The following is a 19,358-nucleotide window of genomic DNA, read 5'->3' on the forward strand; positions in this document are numbered from 1 at the left end:
CTCTTGTCCATTCAAGAGGTTAAATGAATTTCTCAAAGAAAAAAAAAACTTCCTAATTGATATAGCCTGTTTTTTTCAATTTATTAATAGGTCTAATTTGAATAGAAATTTATCGATTTGGTTCAAACAAACAATTGAATCAAATGAAAATAAGTTTATATTCATTTCAAATTAAGCTTAAATTTTAAAAAAATTTAAACTCAGATATTGCTAATTGATTTTTGACTCGAAATTGATGAGTTTCTCTAAACAAAGAGTTGGGGAGTTATAATGTGAAGTATTTCAAAATATTGAATTTATTACAATATTGTTATGTTTTTAATAAATTATTGAATTATATATATATTTTTCAACATTAATTTTATTATAAGTTCTAACATATATACTTTTTTTATATAATATCTAGAATTACCCGTAGTCTCTCAACAACTCTTAAATAAGAGGATAATGCGTTTCAACGCACTCAACTCACGACCTTCTACATTAACAACAATACTAATACCAATTAAATTAAAACGTAATTAACCTGAATTCCTTACCCTTTAAATTGCTAAATTTCTTACCGATAGCTCATGAAATGCTTATTTTAGAAAGCTATTTTATATAAATTTTTAATTGAGTTTCTAAAAAGGAAAATGCAGTATTATCAATTGGTCATCAGTTTGTTTGGGCTTTTGTGCAAATTTTGAAACTTTCAATCTATAAGAAGATTAAAATAGTATTTCTTCCGTTTGCTAACTACTTAGGTCACCAGAGTTAGCATGATTGTTTTTACTCGTGCGATGCATTAGTTGATTGTGTATATGTTAATTAAATATAGGGTAAACTATAAAAATAGTCAATTTTGTTTCTCTTAGGTTACATTTTAGTCATTTATGTTTGAAATGTTACGTTTTAGTCACTTACGTTAACGCGTTGTAACATTTTAGTCATTAAGCCGTAAATTTCCATTAACGATGTAACGGTAAACTGATGTGGCACTTTAAATCATCATTTCAAACAAAAATTTCAGGTTAAATTATACAATTGATCCCCAAATTTTTTCATTTTGAGTAAATTTTTTTTTCTTTTATGTTCTTTCAACTTTCCTTTTTTTTTTCTTCTCTGTTTTCTAGCCTTTTATGCTTCTCCCTCTATTTTCCTTCCTTTTCCATCTCTTTTAACATAAAAGAAAAAAAAATTGCTCAAAACGAAAAAAAATGGAGACCAATTGTATAATTTAACCTAAAATTTTTGTTTGAAATGATGATTTAACATGCCACACCAGCTTACCATTACATTATTAACAACAATTAATGGCTCAGTGACTAAAATGTTACAACACGTTAACATAAGTGATTAAAACGTAACATTTCAAACATAAGTGACTAAAATGTAACCTAAGGGAAACAAATGTGACTATTTTGGTAGTTTACTCTTAAATATATTATATTTATTAATTAAAATATAGTGAAATAGTGAAAAGCTTTATTTTTTATAATTACATTTTATTAAATTAGTTCATATATAGTTTTTAATTTTTTTTAGATTTCACAAATAATATATTTATGGAATTAAAATATAGTAATTAATAAAATAAAATTTTAAAAATAGTAATTGATATTACAACCATTTTAAAAATAACATTTGATAAATAATAGTATTGTTAATCTCACAAATTAAAGCATATTAATCTCATTATAGGGTTATATCATATCTGCTCTGTTTTCGATACTATGCCTAGAACTACTCATAGTCCCTTCCTTACCTTTAAATAGGCGAATAATGTACTTCAGCGCACTTGAACTCACGTCCTCCTACACTGGCAACAATATTAATGCCAATTGAACTTAAAACTCAATCAAACGTATAAATATTTTAAAATATTAATATTAGTTTATGCATTAAAAATAATACAAACTAATTATTAACGTGTGTAATAACTTAATTTCGAATGCAGTGACATTTGGTCGGAATTTGAAATTTATCAATATCGAAATTATATATTTCAACATAGTTTTATATTTGGAAAATGCATTAATGCAAAAAATGTGATTAAGTTTACATAATCTAAATTAGATTAAAATTTTATTGAAAGTATAAATTTAAATATTGATACGTTTTTTTTTAAATTTTATTTAAGTAAAAATTGAGTTCCATCTTTATAACACAATCATAAACTTTGCTTATCAATGAACTCTTTGTTTCAATAATTAAGATTTTAAATAATTTAAGATTATTTGAAAATTATTATTATTTATTAAATAATTTCATTATAGGTTCTGATCATGTTTGTTGCTTTTTACACAATATTCAGAACTACTCATAATCCTCAACCCATAAATAGGATGATAATACACTTTAGCGTATTCGAACCCACGTTTTCTTACACTGATAACAATATCTATATCAATCGAGCTAAGACTCGATCAATTTATTAAAGTTAAATTATATTTTAATAAAATATAATTCAATTTCTTATATACCCTTGATTTAAAATATATATCAAGAAGTCATAACTAAGTATGAAATGATTAACTAATATAAATAACAACGGGGATGAAATTGAACGGATTCAATTACAATTGGAGGCTAAATAGCATAATTTGCAAACTATGAAAGATAATATCTAAAAAGGCTTAATTGAGCAGGAGGTACCTAATTTATTGGGTTTATTTGAGTTATATACCTAAACTATTTTTTATCGATTCGAATACGTAAACTTTGATTGCGGTTAGTACCGTTAAAAAAAAGTAAACCAATCAAATTTTACCAGATAGTCACTCATTAAAATATAATTATAAAGTTGAGGGACTAAAGATTAATTAACCCAAATTGAAAAGATGGAATCACTTTTCCCTTCCCGACGCCTCGATGGTTCCAACTATAATCTTTTTCCGCATCTCAATTTATCATAATGTCTTTTTCACAATACTTTTGGAAATATTGAAACTCTAGCTTAATTAAATTAGGCATCATGGGTGGGTCGGGGTAAACTAGGGACCAAATCCACACGTTTTAACTTTATATATATAGGATTAGTATTTAATATTATAGAAAATTATAAATTTATAAGCACCATACGTTCTTTTTAAAACATTTTAAATTATCTAATAACATGTTAAAAAGGTATTTGTCACCAGTTTAACCTTTTTTGCAAAGTTTTTAAATAGTTAATGGAATAATTTTCGATACACAATAAACATAAAGATTGGATGTTTTTCCTTGTTTGATAGGGTTGGGTGCGTAAGATGCTTCAACATTGTCAAAGTAGTGAAAGCTACATTTGTTGGTAGTGATGGCATACCAAACATATCAAAACACTAAATCAATTTTTTTTGAATTTTGTGTATTGATTTGATAGTTAGTGTGTTCACTGTCTCAAGTATGATATAAGTTCGAATTATGCTAGTCGCATTACTGTTAGTATTTTGTCCTCCTCTTATAATTCATCAAAAAAATTACTTCACTTTTTTTCATTGAAATTATTTTTAAAATGATATAAAAATAAACAAAGTTTTGACTGAAATAGTGGAATTAATATATTAAGTGTATTTTTTTAATTTTTTACATAAAAAATATAGAAAATAAAATGTCGTCAAAGTAATATAATTTTATATGTAAATAATATTTTAGTCATTACTCAATTGAGTTAATGTCTTATTGGCTCATGACACCAACTCTATAAATGACTTAAAAATATATAGTATAGTTTAATGTGTCATAATCTAATTACATAAAAAAATTCTCAAAAAATTAGATTCAATGATTTTCTATATGATTTGAAATAGAAAAATTAAACTTATCAAAATTTATATAAGATAACATGCTAAAATTTAAATAATTATGACGCAAAAAATAATATAAAAGATCACTGATTAATACATTTATTGTTGTCAAGTTTAAAAAGGTTGGATATTGATAAATTTGACAAATGCTGGAAAAATAAATTTAAGGAAAAAAAATGTAATAAATGTACAATGAAATTGTTTTAGAGTTACAAACTTAATTTAGCTTTTTTTTTATAATAACACGTTTAATCTTCAATGTTTATATTTTTTATTAAATTGATCTTTATTCTTTTTTAGTTAAAGTTAGTCATTAACCTTTTAAAAAGAGTTAAATAGTTTTTTAAAACAGAAATATTGACTAAAATATTAAAATTTTAATGATGTTGATGTGGTAATCACGTGACAATCCACTCGTATTTCATGTTGATTTTGCATTTTATCTTATATGTTACGTCAAAAAATAATTTAAAAATTATAAAAAGTTCATAAAGGCTTAAAAAAATAGCATGAAATACATCTAAATTGTCATGTGCATTGTAATTTTTAAAATTTAACGATTTAGTCAGTAATTTCTTTAAAAAATAAATTGACTTTTTTTAAAATATTGAGAGTTAAATTTAACTAAAAATAAATAAGATTCAAATCAAGAAAATATGTAAAATTAAAAATTAAAAATTAAACATTATACTTTTATTTTTATTTTTATTTTTAAAATTTTAAATATATTTCAAAAATCAGTTTAGTAATTGATTTTGAATGTAATTTATTCACAGCCAGTTATCTGTAGAATAAAAAATCATTTTGGAGATGAGAGTCATGAGCGGCTGAGATTTCATTTCCAAAGCAAGCTACTGACTGACGACCGTATCTATAATCAAGCGATCAACGCCAGGTGGATGGTAAGGATTCGACAAACATCCAATGGAAGGACGACTGTGGCACACAATAATTGGCTGGTTCTTGATTTTCCCGCCTTCCAGCGTAGCACACAGGTTTGCTTTTCCTTGTACTCCTTTCTCAATAGCCGTTTCGTACAATTTTTGGTTTTAGAGTTAATTATTTTAAAAACTCAAATTACCTATTTACCACCAAGATAAAAAAATATTTTTTTTATTGTGATTTAGGCAATATTTAATTCAATAAATTTTAAATCTTATAAAAAAATTAAAAAAATTCCTTACTCCAATACATTAAACATATTCAAAATTAATGAATATATTTATATATATTAAAATTACAAAATAAACTTCAAAATTTATTTATCGACCTAAAAGATTTCATTAGACAATAATTTTTATTGGACATTAAGAGCGTAATGCTTACAACCTTTTTGTTTAGTAGCAAGAGTATTATATTGTAGATATGAGAGTTTAAGTTCGATTTCAGACAATTCTATTCTCCTCCTTTAGTTAAAAAAAAACATTCTTAGTAAAAAAATATACACATATTAAAATAATCTTTAAAAATATAATTAATGAAAAAATTAATTCAAGAAAAATATTACATTAGTTAAGTTAATGTCTATAAACCTTTATTTTTTAATAAACTACACTTAAAGTGATTATAATATTAGTATGCTTACTTTTTGGTTACTTAACTTCAAAAAGTTACAAAACGATTATTAAATTATTCAAAAGTTTTCATTTAAGTAAACTATTTGGAAATTTTCATTTAATTCACTAGGTTGTTAAGCTTTTGTTTTTGTTTTTTAAAGTTCGATTAGCAAGCTCCAAATGAAGATTCAACGATCGGTGCATTTCAACAAGTAGAATAACATACCTTAAATCCAAGCTGATCTAATGATTAGTGTCTAATACTAAAAAAGAAATCTGTTTGGATTTTGGTTCATAAATTATTGACGTTCAAAATTATTTCATGCAAAAAAAAAGAACTGTATAGGGAAAGGGAATGAGACTTTTCAATTGGCATAACCGATGCAAATAAAGAATGCCATACAACAACGATTTTAATAATTTAGTAACTTAAATGAAAATTTTGAATAAATTAACAATCATTTTATAACATTTTGAAGTTAAATGATCAAAACGTAAATCTACAAATAGTTTAATCACGCTTACATTTATTTATTTTTAGGTGTGATTGAAAAAGAAAAAAAAGGTTTTAATATTATCTAAAATTATCTTAAAATTGCAATGAACACATTAAAGTAAAATCAATACAATAGATTAGGTGTAAAATTATAAATGGAACATTAAAACGAATAAACATATTTGTATACAATCAAAAAGTAAATATAAATACATTTGTAATTAAACAAATAAATACATTAATGGCGAAAAGTAACAAAATATGAATTCATTATAAAAGTGGGGGTTTTTGTATTTGAAGAATAGTAAAAAATAATATTTTTTAAAGAGTTGGCATCTTTAATTTTAAACCTTATTTTAATTATATTTCTAAATCATTGATATTAAATCAATCAAGTCATTTCGTTATTAGAACAATTAATTTAATTGTTAAATGATGCTTCAAATCTTGAACAATTTTTTTTAAAAGATTTGAAAACCTCAAACTAAATTTTTTAAAACATTTATTTTTACGATATTCATTTTTCTTAAATTTTTTCATTTAAATTATGTGACATAAGATTTGACGTTTCATTTAATAGATAAACTAATGATTTTAGTAACAAAAAAAACTTGATTGATATAACATTGATAATTTAGAGATGTAATTAGAATGACATGAAGTTTGGGGATAAATTTAGAATAGGAGTCATAATTTAAGAATGTTTGGTGCAATTAACATTTTTTTAAAATATGGGTATTTTACAAGCTATTTGTGAAAATTAAACGTCGACAATGACAATGAATCACAAAGAAAGAGAGAAAATAGAATACACAAAATTTTACATAAAAATCCTTTTGGAAAAAATGTAGGAGAAAGAAGAAGAAAATTTACAATGTCGAATTCGAATGATACAGGATGAATAAAGACTATATATTTATATGTTTGTTACTTTATTTTTACTTATTTTTACATTCGAATTCACAAATCCCATCACAGTCCTGCACCCTCGATTGCAACCCCAAGTCTAATATTTTGTTTATTGGGGACCTGTGATGGCCCTCAACTTTTGCCCTTACATGTCCTCCTATATTTCCTCTTGTATTTCATTTTAATAGGAATTTAGGTCAAATAATTCTAAAATAAATTTTTTTTAAAGATTTTGATAAAAAAGACCCTGGCACTCGTGAGTGTGAAAGTCGATGTAAAATTTTGGCTACTCAGCCTCATGAGTAATTTATGAGAGCTGAGCTCTACTTATAAATGAAAGTATAAGCATAAAAAAAAAATCATAAAATGCTATATGTAATTGTTAAAAAATTTCAAAATTTCATTAATAAAGAAAAAAAAAAGATGAAAATTTAATTTTTCTTTAAATGAAAATATTTATTATCAAATAAAATTTTACAAAAAAGTAATATTATGATGGTATATTTATCTTTTCAAGAATGAATTTGTAATTTTTGTATTATTTTATTTAAAGATAATATAAAAGTGTAAAAAGATAAAAAAAATTATTATAATAATATTAATGGTAAATTGCAGTTTAGGTCACTAAACAATTACTAAATTTAGGTTTGAGTTACTTAGCTTTAAAAAGTTACAAAACGATCATTAAAACTATTCAAAAGTTTTCATTTAAGTAATTAAGCTATTAAAATTATTGTTATATAACCTTCTCTTTCACACCGTCATCAATGGAAAACTCTCATTCTCCTTTTCTTTCACACTTCATTTTTTTCATAAAATAATTTTAAATGTCATGAATATACGAACCAAAATTCAAATAGCTTTATTATTCGATGCACTATACCGATCATCAAATCGTCATTTGAAACTCTCTAGCCAAATTAAAAAAAACTAACTACCAAATGATTTAAATAAAAAACTTTAGAATAGTTCAATGATTTAAATGATTTTTTTTCTGAATAGTTTAGTAATTATTTTGTAATTATTTGAAGTTGAGTGATCAAAATGTAAACTCAATAATAGTTCAACAACTTAACTATCCTAACATTAATTATAATTTAAAAGAAAAATATTTTTATAAATTTATAACTGAATCCAATTAAAATTAATACCAACTCAATAAAATATTAAATATAAAATTAGGTGAGATAAAAAAAACACTAATTCATTTTTTTCTCAACCGATTTAGGGTGAGTTTAAATGGGCGGTGCGTTTACCTGCAGTTAGTGTAAAAGCAGCGGTGACGGTGATATTAAATACTGTAGTGATACTGTAACGTGAGATAAAAAGTAAACTAAACGCATCACACCGCACCCAATCACTCATCCAAACTCACTCTTAGTAATTTTATTAGTAATGATAGAAACTAAAATAAAAATAGGCGGCAACGACACTCCGCGTCAACTGTGCTTTTTGGATATTTGCCGTCTCTTTTTCTCTTTTACTTCCTCCCTTTTTTATATTTTTCGCTCTTCTTTTCAAACTCTCTCTCATCGATCCACTAAAATACTGATTCTCCACTCACATTTTATTTTCATTTCTCTATACTCAAAAAAACAAAATCCCTAATTTCTCTCCTTTTTTGAAAAAATTATTCTAATAATTTTATTCTTAGTTGTAGAAGAAGTAGCCACTAGCCAGAGCTTTTCACCGTTGCTGTTCGAACATTTTTGTGTTTCCTTCTCCGATCGGTCGGTACCTTATTCGCATTTCTCTCATTTTTTGTCTTGCTTTTTGAATTTTGTTTTAAACTTGGTTTTAGAGAGCTGGTTTGATTGTCTGGTTCCATAAAATTTTGGTACAAATAATTTTTTTAATATTTAAGAGAGTTGAATGTTTGGTAGAAGCGTGATTATTGATCAGTTATGTATGTTCGTTTTAATTTAATTTAATTTTACTTTTCCTTCGAATTTTTTCTGGAAAATCTCGTTTATTGTTTGTCATTTTTTTGTTAGGAATGTATAACAATTTCTTCTCTTATTTTTTATTGGGAAAAAAATCTCTGTTTTTTAAGATTTTCTTTTGACTTTCTCTCGCATGCATCGATAGTTCGATACCTTTTTAAGTTCTGAGATTAATTAAAAAATGGGTATTAAATTTTTGGCTTTTGAGAGGTTGAAATCTGAATTTTCGCGCTGATTTTAGTGACTGTTAAACGGGGTTGACCTTGATTAAAGTGTTGTTTTCATTTAGAAGGACTCTTTTTTTCCCATTAATTTCACTCATTTTTCTATTGGAATTCGGTTACTTTGAGTAAATGCTTGGTAGATTCCAATGCTAGGAAGGTTTAACTTACATGTTCTTTATGTTCAAAAAAAAAAAAAGAAGAAAACTTACATGTTCTTTATATTGAATTATGACTTCAGTCTGGTTTCTGTCGGACTCTATCGCACTTCCACAAAAAAAATTGGCTGATCGGTTTACGTTGCAAGCTTTGATCCTTGAGCTTCAGTTCGGCTTTTAGTTGAATTATGTCTGCTGATACCATGATGAATGTTCCTAATGGCAATGGTAATGGCAATGCACAGCCTGATCCGCAGCGAACTTATCAAGTTGTTGTGGCTGCGACCAAAGATATGGGTATCGGTAAGGATGGGAAGTTACCTTGGAACTTGCCTTCTGATCTCAAATTCTTCAAAGATATCACTCTGACTACATCAGATTCTGGGAAAAAGAATGCAGTCATAATGGGTAGGAAAACATGGGAAAGTATTCCCCTTAAGAATCGACCTCTTCCGGGTCGTCTTAATGTTGTTCTGACTCGGTCTGGAAGTTTCGATATTGCAACTGCTGAGAATGTTGTTATATGTGGAAGCATGACCTCTGCTTTGGAATTATTGGCTGCATCTCCTTATTGTCTTTCGATCGAGAAGGTCTTTGTTATAGGTGGAGGCCAGATACTTAGGTGCAGAAGCTATTTTTTAATTGTTTTGTTCTCCTTTTTTCTCTCCATCTCTTCTTACATGCAATATATTTCGATGCAGGGAATCCCTTAATGCAGCTGGTTGTGATGCTATTCACATAACTGAAATAGAGACAAACATTGAATGCGACACTTTTATGCCTGCCATTGATACCGCTGTATTTCAGCCTTGGTACTCATCATTTCCTATGGTGGAAAATGACATTCGGTATTGCTTCACAACTTATGTTCGTGTGAGAACCTCGACAATTGAGCACCTCTGCCAGAACTGTGATCTGGTCGTTGATAACAAACCAGATACTGGTAAGTTTGAGGTAAAGAAGTTCTCTTTCCTGCCCAAGATGATTTTCCGTAAACATGAGGAGTACTTGTACCTGAATATGATTCAAGACATCATCTCTGGGGGTAACCTTAAGGATGACAGAACTGGGACTGGTACTTTATCGATGTTTGGTTGCCAGGTAATGTCTAGCTCTTAGTTAAGTTCCTGCTGTTTTTTGTTTGAACTGTTAGGTTTCCATTGATCTTTATTGGTTTCAGCCTGCTGATTTGAATATATATTTTTTTGTCCATAGATGCGTTTCAATTTGCGAAAAACGTTTCCGCTTTTGACAACTAAGGCATGTATATTATCCTTGTGATGTAGTTATTTCTTCTGTATATTATTTTTAAGTATACAGAGAGTGATTTGCATTTGTGTTGCTTTGTCCGCAGAAAGTATTTTGGCGAGGTGTTGTCGAAGAGTTGCTTTGGTTCATCAGTGGTTCAACTAATGCCAAGGTGATAATTTATTGAGCAGCATACTCCTTTGCATTGCTAGACATTTTTATGCCCTGATGAGATGGAGTTGCTGGCTTCAGACTTCTTTTGTCTTCCAAATGAACTGTGATTTATGGGACGGTTGAATTAGCAACTGCAGATTTTGTTTTGATATATGAGAGCTGAGGGTTATGATTCGTTCTAAAATATTTGCATCACTGACAGGTCCTTCAAGAAAAGGGCATTCACATATGGGATGGTAATGCATCCAGGGACTTTCTTGATAGGTATTAGACTCTTTTGTTGTCGATTTCTTGTTGAACTAATTACTGTTTTCGTGTTGTTATTATAACTTGCGTTTGAGTTGCAATTTCAGCATTGGGTTGACTAGTAGGGAGGAGGGTGACTTGGGACCCGTATATGGGTTCCAATGGAGGCATTTTGGTGCTAGGTTGGTTTTTTTTTTCCCTTTTCTACTTTTACTACACTCCTGGTGATCGGTTCCGTATTTCTACTTGATGTTTTATTTAAGATGCCTCATATCTGATACTTTCCAGGTATACTGACATGCATGCTGACTACACTGGACAAGGATTTGATCAGTTGTTAGATGTTATCGACAAAATTAAGAACAATCTTAATGATGGAAGGATTATACTCTCCGCTTGGAATCCATCTGATCTCAAACTTATGGCACTTCCACCTTGCCACATGTTTGCTCAAGTTGGTATTAAATAGTGAACTTATGTCTCTCTTTATTTTGTACTTAAAAAAAATTAATACTTTTCAATATGAATGTTGCAGTTCTATGTTGCCAATGAGGAGTTATCTTGCCAAATGTATCAGCGTTCTGCTGATATGGGCTTGGGTGTGCCATTTAACATTGCATCTTATGCTCTCCTGACATGCATGATTGCTCATGTTTGTGGTATGTTGTCGTTGAGACCGATAACCTGTTTATGTTTAATTGATTGCTAGAATGATGAGTAACATTTGTGTAGGGTTGCAAACGAGACAACAATGAATAGAAAACAAAACTTGATGCTATAACTGCAGGATAGCTTCCTGCTCGACTCTAAAGATTAGATTAAATCGTTAATGGTTTCAATTTCTCCTAGACTGCAATCCTCTTGTAAGGATCTCTCTTAATTTCTTCTACTGTGTATAGATCTCATTCCTGGTGATTTCATCCATGTGCTCGGTGATACACATGTTTATAGCACTCATGTTAGGCCATTGCAGGAGCAGCTTCAGAAACTGCCGAAGCCTTTTCCAGTGAGTATAGTGAATTAATCTTTAAAAACCAGGGAAAGGTATTTTTGGTTCCCATCACCCTTCAACCTTATTTCTTCTGAAGCATTTTTCTTACCATATCGGAATGCAGATTTTGAAGATCAATCCTGAGAAAAAGAACATAGATTCCTTTGTGGCATCTGATTTCAAACTCATAGGTTACGATCCTCATGAGAAAATAGAGATGAAAATGGCTGTATAGAGCTTTGTTTCAGGTTCAGCAAACTCAGAGGCTCCGGTCTGATTCTAGGCAGCATCCACTCAGTTTTGAGGTAAAATTTCACTCGACTGGTATCTCTTGTGTCATGGTTAAGTGGTTTCTGGTTTGAGAGCTTGATGCTAGGAGTTGTATATAGTTGGTATAGATGCTCTTCTATGTTGCTCCAACATTTTCATTTTGCTTAAAGTACCCATGTCTGGTATCCATACCTGACGCATATTAAGAGATAGGTATTGGGAATATGACCAGCGACTCTCAAATACATGGAAATACCTGTGTTAGACACATTTTTATGACACTCACACCCGAGTGCTAGTAAAACATTAGTTTAATCTGCATTTTGACTTTGTTAGACTGAATGTTTTAGTGTAACATTTCAGGGCCATTTACCGGAGGCTTATGCTGATGCCGAGACATACTGATTACCGAGTTCAAAAATAAAAGGTTTGTTTTTTAGTTGGATACAGTTAGAAGGATGATATCATATGTAGTAAGTGAGAATCCTTTAGTTCCACATTATTATTCTTCAATGGTGGTTCTAAGGAGATTTAGGATTTTACTGTAATTTTCTTGAGCAATTTTACTTTCTGAATTGCCAAACATATTCTTGAAAAGAAAACTGGTTATTTGGAAGACCAAAAGTTCTTTCAGCTTTTATTTGGAGGGGTTATTATTTATTAAGGACTTAAAAAGAAATGATATAGTATTAATTATCAAATATCAGTCCATAAATCTGTTTCCTATAGCTATATTTTGTTTGTTGAATGGTGTAATAATGATGTTTGTTTTTCAATTTTTAAATTTATTATTTTCCTCTTAATAATACTCATAATGGATTCATAAGCTCACAATTTAATTTAATTTAATTTAATTTATTTTCGTAAATATTTTATATGTTATTAATTAGTAATTTTTTTTATAATTGGGGAGGTAAATCGAATTGCTTGGAATTAAATTTAAATTTTTATACCTCCAACATAATACTTTTTCATGGGTCAAGAGATTGTTGACATTATTAAGTAGTTTTAAATCATATATTATGTTATACTTTTAAACCATATATTATGTTATTTTGAAGCAGTATCTGTGTGATAAAGTTTTTAATATAAACATAATATCTAAATTATATTTATAAATTTTTTTAAGAATGCATTTATAAAAAATAATTAATAATTGAGATATGGGGTAAGGGTGAGTATTGCAATCTTAAAAAAAATTAACATGTGATTTTTTTTAAATATTTTATTATGTTTTTATAAAATATTTGTTAACTTTTAATTTTAATTTTATTTGTGGAGTCTAAAAATTTTATTAACAATATATTAAATAATTTTATATTTTATAAATAAATTTTAAGGGTAACATATGTCATTTAGAATATAGTAAAAAGTAAAAATATAAAATTAAAAAAATTATGAAATTAAAACATTTCATTCACAAGATATCACATGCTAACTTATAATTATACATGACATCATGAACCTAAATATTTTTTCAATAGTCTTGCGATATAAAGACCTGCTCCGCTTTTATTGCTCTCTGAAAAAATAGAGTTTAATTTGAATTTTTATAATATAATCTGATTATTCGGTTGAGTTTTTTAAAAAAAAAATTATTTTATAAATTTTGAATATTATTTGATAAAATTTTAAATTTTTTTATAAATATTTAAAAAAAATTAAATTTTAAGTATATAAAAAATTATAAATCTTATAAAATATATATTTTAAAAATATATAATATCTTAATGTTATTTTCAATATAAAATATTTATTTTCTCATCATTTAAAAAAAATTATTTTCTAATCATAAAAATTAAAACTAATTCGATTCACATGGATTTTAGATTTTTTTTTCTCGGCCCAACGAAAAAAGTCATTAGGCTTCTAAAATGGGTAAACATCCTATTGGGTCGGATTTCAACCAACCCAAAAACCCTAGTGTTACAGAAAAAAAAGCCATCCCATTCCCATTATCACCTTCTTTATATATCCCACCGCACCCTAAGCAAAAACCCATCCCAACAAAAGCTGCGCTTCATCTCTTACCCTTTCTTCTTCACTTTCAGCAGATCCCAATGGTTTGTTCATCTCCCTTCTCTTCATTCTTCAATACAATTCGATTTGCCATTTTCCTACTTCAAAAGAAAAGGTGAATCCAGCTTTGTTTTAGATTCGTAAATTATATTGTTTTGTTGTTTTTTTGCAGGCACCAAAGAAAGACAAAGCTCCTCCTCCATCATCAAAGCCTGCAAAGTCTGGAGGTGGCAAGCAAAAGAAGAAGGTCGATTTTTTTTTCTGATATGTATTTATAGGGGTGTTGATTTTCTGCACTTTTAGAGTTAAATATGAACTGGGTTTTTTTTTTGTTTTGGGTATTAATAGAAGTGGAGCAAAGGAAAGCAAAAGGAGAAGGTGAACAATATGGTGCTATTCGACCAAGCTACTTATGATAAGCTTCTCTCTGAAGCTCCTAAATACAAGCTCATCACTCCCTCGATTCTCTCTGATCGTATGAGGGTACGTTGAATTTTCTTTTACCTCTTTTATGTTAATTTCATTTTTAGAATGTGGAATTATTTTGTTGTGTGATGTTTTTTTTTCTCGCTCTTCAATTTGTGATACTATTAGATTTTTTTTATCTGGATGCGGAGATCTGAGTTGTTTATTTGGTTACATTAATTGTTGTTGTTCAATGATTATGTTATGGCTGTTTTGTGCCGAATCGGGGCTATCTAGACTATTGTTATTGATGCTACATGGATCTGGATAATGGGAATTTTTCAGGATGTTGATTATAACTTGAAATGTAGCCTATAAAATGGTATCATAACATGTTGGATTATAGCTTGAAATGTGGCTTACAAAAGTTGAATGGTATTGTAATGGTTAGGGTGTATTAGTGTTGAATCTGGGCTATTTAAACTTTAGCTATTGATGCTGCATGGATCTGGATAATGGATGATTATAGCTTGTAATCTAGCTTACAGAAGTTCGAATTGTTTTAGTGTTGAATTCGGGCTATTTAGACTTTAGCTATTGATGATGAAAGTGGATAATGAGATTTTTCAGGAATTTTCCAGGTTCTTGATTATAACTTGAAATGTAGCCTACAAAAGTTGAAAGGCATTTGAAGGGCTAGGGTGTTTTAGTGTTGAATCCGGGCTATTTGGACTTTAATTATTGATGCTAGTAATGGGAATTTTCAGGGATTTATCCGGGTTCTTGATTATAGCTTGTAATGTGGCTTACTAAAGTTGAATGGTATCGTGATGGTTTGGGTGTGGTAGTATTGAATCCGGGCTATTTAGATTTTAGTTATTGGTGCTAGATGGGTATAGATAATGGGGTTTTTTAGTGATGGCAGGCTAAAACCATGAGTGTTGATCTTAATTACCTTTGGCATGAGCTCCTGTTGTTTGATTAATGTTACCCTAAATCATTTCTACATTCAAATTGTCTGTTTCTATAAGTGCTGTCGGGACTTGGGTTACCATTCTTTTATACTTGTCGTCTGCTTCTAGATGCATGTGCGAATTCTATTACATGAATTTGCATTTGGCTATTTGAGTCTGAGTCGTTGTGCCATAGAGTTAGATGTAGGTCGTTACTTAGTTGTCTGCTTCTTAATGGCTGTGTGAATTCTATTACATGAATCTGCTTGTGCTATAGAGTTAGATGTCCGGCATTACTCGGGTTACAGTTCTTTTATGTCTGCGTCTAGATGCATGTTGTGAATTTTATTACTTGAACATGCATTTGGCTATTTAAGTCTTAACATTGTTTTGTTTGCACCTTTCAGATCAATGGATCGCTTGCGAGAAAGGCTATAAGGGAACTGATGGCAAGAGGGTCGATTAGGTTGGTTTCCGCCCATTCGAGCCAGCAGATTTACACTAGGGCAACAAACACCTAGGTCTCATATTGTTACGTTTTTTGCTTAATTAGTTATATATAGTAATGCTTTTTGCTGAGATTCAACTTGTTCAAATGGTTTCTTTTTGTTTTATTTTAAGACGTTTCTTCAGCTCAAGAATGTTTTTGTTATGGTTTAAAGGGATAGTTTTGAGATTTTGTTGACATGCTCTTTAGCTTCTCGGTTTTCCGAGATGAGATCAGTATGATGCTTCTAATTTTACATTACATTCTGATTTTGTGTTGGGTTAAATTATAGAGTAAAAAAATTATAGCATCGCTTGTTTTTATTTACCTGGAATTTATCTAATGTGAGTTTTTTTGGTTGTCAAATTTACTGGTGTAATGTGTAAAAGTTAAAAAGAAAAAACCCAATAATATGACATTATAATGGAATTTAATTTCACAGAGTGTTAGTAATCTTGGCAATTTTTATTAGTTAATATATCATTTTATATTTATGTCGAATTTGATATTTAAATTAGAAGGCATCATATGTTTTAATAAATATGTGATATTTTAGGTATTAAATTGAACATTAAAATAATTTAAGTATCAAATTAAAAATTAAAATGTGAAATCAAGTATTAAATATTAAAATATAAAAAAATTCAGAATTAGACTCATAAATAGCATAAAAATAAAAAATGAAATTTAATCATCATGAGATGTGTCACGTTTAGGATTGTGTATCTGTGAGTTATTATATGGGTAAATTAGAACAAATCTCAGTCAACTATCGGTAAATGGTAAATTTATGTTTTTATCATTAAATTTTAAAAACTTATAAAATAATTATTAAATTATTTATAGATTTTTATTTAAATCATTAAACTATTTGAAAATTTTTATTTAAGTTATTGAGTTTAGTTTTTTTTTTATAATTTGATTGATGAGTTCCAAACAATAATTCGACGATCGACATGGTGATCCAAAAGAACATATCTTAAATCTAAGTCGATCTGATGGTCAATGTCGAATATCAAAAAAGAAAGTTGTATAGATTTTAATTAATAGATTTGTGACATTTAAAATTGTTCCATAAACAAATAAACTGAAGTTGAAAAGAGAAAGAAGAACTTTTGATTGGTGCAGACATTGTGAAAGATAAGCCGCACAACAACTATAATTATAATAATCTAGTTACTTAAATGAAAATTTTTAAATAATTTTTAAATAATTTAATAATTTTTTTAAAATTAAATAAATAAAACGTAAACATACGTTTTTAAGTGTAGTTTACCACAAATATATTTAAGAATAGATATAATACTCCCTCTGTTTAATGATTTTTGCAGGTACTCCATGACAAAAGCTTTCTGCATAGCATTTGTAATGACCTTCTTTTCCGTATTCGATGTTCCCGTCTTTTGGCCTATATTGCTTTGTTATTGGATTGTTCTCTTTGTCCTTACTATGCGGCGCCAGATTACGCACATGATCAAATACAAGTACAATAATTAAATTTCAAATTTGTGAAAAGTTCTGAAGGTATGACATATTTCAACTTAAAAATTCAAGCACTCAAAATAATAAACATTGAAAATCGCTTTGATTAATCTCATTACAGGCTAAGCTGCACTGGATACCTATGAATGCAACCTTCCCAGGGACTATTACATGATGGCTTAACATTCTTGAGTGCCAACCAAACTGCACTGTTACATTTGAAACCGCTCCCGAAAGCGATCTGCCAAACCCGATCCCCCTTCTGCATTCGACCCTTCGCTTCCATATAGGCTAGCTCGTACCAGATCGAACTCGATGAGGTGTTACCGAACCGGTGAAGCGTCATACGAGAAGCTTCAACATGTACCGGGAGAAGGTGCAAATTCTTCTCGAGCTCATCGATCACGGCTCTCCCACCGGCGTGTATACAAAAATGTTCAAATGCGAGCTTGAAATCCGGGATATAAGGCTTGATTTTAGCATTGATCAACTTGTTGGCAACTAATGTGACAAAGAACAAGATTTGTTCACTTATAGGAAGAACAAGGGGACCTAACGTAGTAATGTTGGACTTAAGTGCATTACCAGCAATCGTCATCAAATCTTTAGACAATGAAACACCTGTTTTCCCAATATCATCTTGTTCTTGTCGGACACAGTTAAACGCCTTATTATTAGCACCGCAATGTGTACGTACCACATGAATAAGTTTATACTTGCTTCTTCGTCGGTCCACTGATTTATTCGATAATAAAACCGCAGCACCACCGATTCGAAACAAGCAATTTGGTAACAACATTGCTTTATTGTTACCAAAATACCAATTTTGTGTAATATTTTCAGTACTAACAACAATGGCATAATTGTTCCGATGAACTTGTAACATGTCTTTAGCTAAATCAACAGATATAACACTAGCACTACATCCCATACCACCAAGATTAAAGCTTTTAATATTACCCCTCATCTTATACTTGTTGATAATCATTGAAGATAATGAAGGTGTTGGATTAAATAAACTACAATTAACGACAAGAATCCCAACATCTTTTGGCTTAACATTAGTGTTAGCAAAAAGGGTATCTAAAGCACCAAACATCACCTGTTCTGTCTCTTGTCTTGCAGCCTCCATTGATGGTTTTGGTGGAAGACAATGCATTGCTTCTGGTGCACATGTTTCTTCTCCAAGCCCTGATCTTCCCAAAATCTTGTCTAAAAACACCAAAGAGGTCTCATCAAAACAACCCATTAGCTTACAATGTTTCATGAACCGGTCGTGTTCCACTTTTAGCTTCGAAGGAGGGAGATAACAGGCATAATCCACCAAATAAACGGATCTTTTTCGGGTCATAAAGTAAACGGTCGACCCGACCAAAACGAAAGCCGACAACACGACGACATAGACAAGGTTATGTTCAAGGTGAAGCCATGTTTGGTGGATGTCATTAAGGCTTAACCTCGATGCTTGGACGATAATAACAGCCATTAAAGGGACTAAACAAAGCTTTAAAAGGTGAGTTATGAGATAATGGTAACCAAGTTTAACGTACTTTAATTTAAGTACCCTATTGTTTGAACTGTTTTTTTCACCATTCATGGTGATGGGTGATTCAGAAAAAAGAAAAAAAAACTGGGTTTTAATTTTTTTTCTTGAAAAAGCTAAAAGATTTGATGGAAACTAGTTGGATTTTTCGCTTGTTGTGAACAAAAGGGGGTATATAACTATATATAATGGACAAAATTAAGAGTTTGTAATGAAAATTTTGTGGCTGTTTAAAGAGGGTTGATGAAGCAATTACTGCAAAGACCGGCCGCCATTAAAGAACACGTGGAGTGTTTTATCACTAATATTATTACCAGTTAAAATATACCATAAGTCCCTATACTCTTCCACAATTTAAAAATTAGTCTCTTTATTTTTATTATAAGAAATTTAATCTTTTTACTTTTCAAATTTAAAAATATAAGTCAAACTGTTAATACAATTAAAATTATTATGTTAAATTCTTGCTCATTGTAACATTGTTTTTCTT

General features: G+C 29.2%; 3 protein-coding genes across 3 annotated transcripts; 2 read left to right on the forward strand and 1 right to left on the reverse strand.

The window, feature by feature from the left end:
- The first annotated feature begins 8,183 nt into the window (after positions 1–8,183).
- Positions 8,184–12,619, forward strand: LOC107928896 (bifunctional dihydrofolate reductase-thymidylate synthase 1). Its single transcript, XM_016860180.2, has 12 exons — positions 8,184–8,458; positions 9,134–9,672; positions 9,752–10,151; positions 10,266–10,310; positions 10,405–10,470; positions 10,675–10,736; positions 10,826–10,900; positions 11,007–11,172; positions 11,254–11,377; positions 11,618–11,724; positions 11,834–12,014; positions 12,343–12,619. The coding sequence occupies exons 2-11, from the start codon at positions 9,239–9,241 to the stop codon at positions 11,942–11,944; spliced, it is 1,590 nt and encodes a 529-aa protein (XP_016715669.2). The 5' UTR covers positions 8,184–8,458; positions 9,134–9,238; the 3' UTR covers positions 11,945–12,014; positions 12,343–12,619.
- Positions 12,620–13,838: 1,219 nt separating this feature from the next.
- Positions 13,839–16,104, forward strand: LOC107928897 (40S ribosomal protein S25-4). The gene is made up of 4 exons (XM_016860182.2): positions 13,839–14,042; positions 14,171–14,245; positions 14,347–14,481; positions 15,764–16,104. Exons 1-4 carry the CDS (start codon positions 13,854–13,856, stop codon positions 15,875–15,877), a joined length of 513 nt encoding a protein of 170 aa, XP_016715671.1. The 5' UTR covers positions 13,839–13,853; the 3' UTR covers positions 15,878–16,104.
- Positions 16,105–17,384: 1,280 nt separating this feature from the next.
- LOC107928898 (3-ketoacyl-CoA synthase 9) lies at positions 17,385–19,038 on the reverse strand. Its single transcript, XM_016860184.2, has one exon. The coding sequence runs from the start codon at positions 18,920–18,922 to the stop codon at positions 17,441–17,443; it is 1,482 nt and encodes a 493-aa protein (XP_016715673.1). The 5' UTR covers positions 18,923–19,038; the 3' UTR covers positions 17,385–17,440.
- Between the last annotated feature and the right edge of the window lie 320 nt (positions 19,039–19,358).

The sequence above is a fragment of the Gossypium hirsutum genome, chromosome D01, assembly GCF_007990345.1.
Source record: "Gossypium hirsutum isolate 1008001.06 chromosome D01, Gossypium_hirsutum_v2.1, whole genome shotgun sequence".
Classification (NCBI taxonomy): domain Eukaryota; kingdom Viridiplantae; phylum Streptophyta; class Magnoliopsida; order Malvales; family Malvaceae; genus Gossypium; species Gossypium hirsutum.

Excerpts from the sequence above, each read along its gene's own strand:
- LOC107928896 (XM_016860180.2), top strand. The coding sequence starts at position 9,239 with ATGTCTGCTGATACCATGATGAATGTTCCTAATGGCAATGGTAATGGC. Across the intron at positions 10,311-10,404 it reads TTCCGCTTTTGACAACTAAG|AAAGTATTTTGGCGAGGTGT; the intron begins GCATGTATATTA and ends CTTTGTCCGCAG. Across the intron at positions 11,173-11,253 it reads CTTGCCACATGTTTGCTCAA|TTCTATGTTGCCAATGAGGA; the intron begins GTTGGTATTAAA and ends TGAATGTTGCAG.
- LOC107928897 (XM_016860182.2), top strand. The coding sequence starts at position 13,854 with ATGGGTAAACATCCTATTGGGTCGGATTTCAACCAACCCAAAAACCCT. Across the intron at positions 14,043-14,170 it reads ACTTTCAGCAGATCCCAATG|GCACCAAAGAAAGACAAAGC; the intron begins GTTTGTTCATCT and ends GTTTTTTTGCAG. Across the intron at positions 14,246-14,346 it reads GTGGCAAGCAAAAGAAGAAG|AAGTGGAGCAAAGGAAAGCA; the intron begins GTCGATTTTTTT and ends GGGTATTAATAG.
- LOC107928898 (XM_016860184.2), bottom strand. The coding sequence starts at position 18,922 with ATGAATGGTGAAAAAAACAGTTCAAACAATAGGGTACTTAAATTAAAG.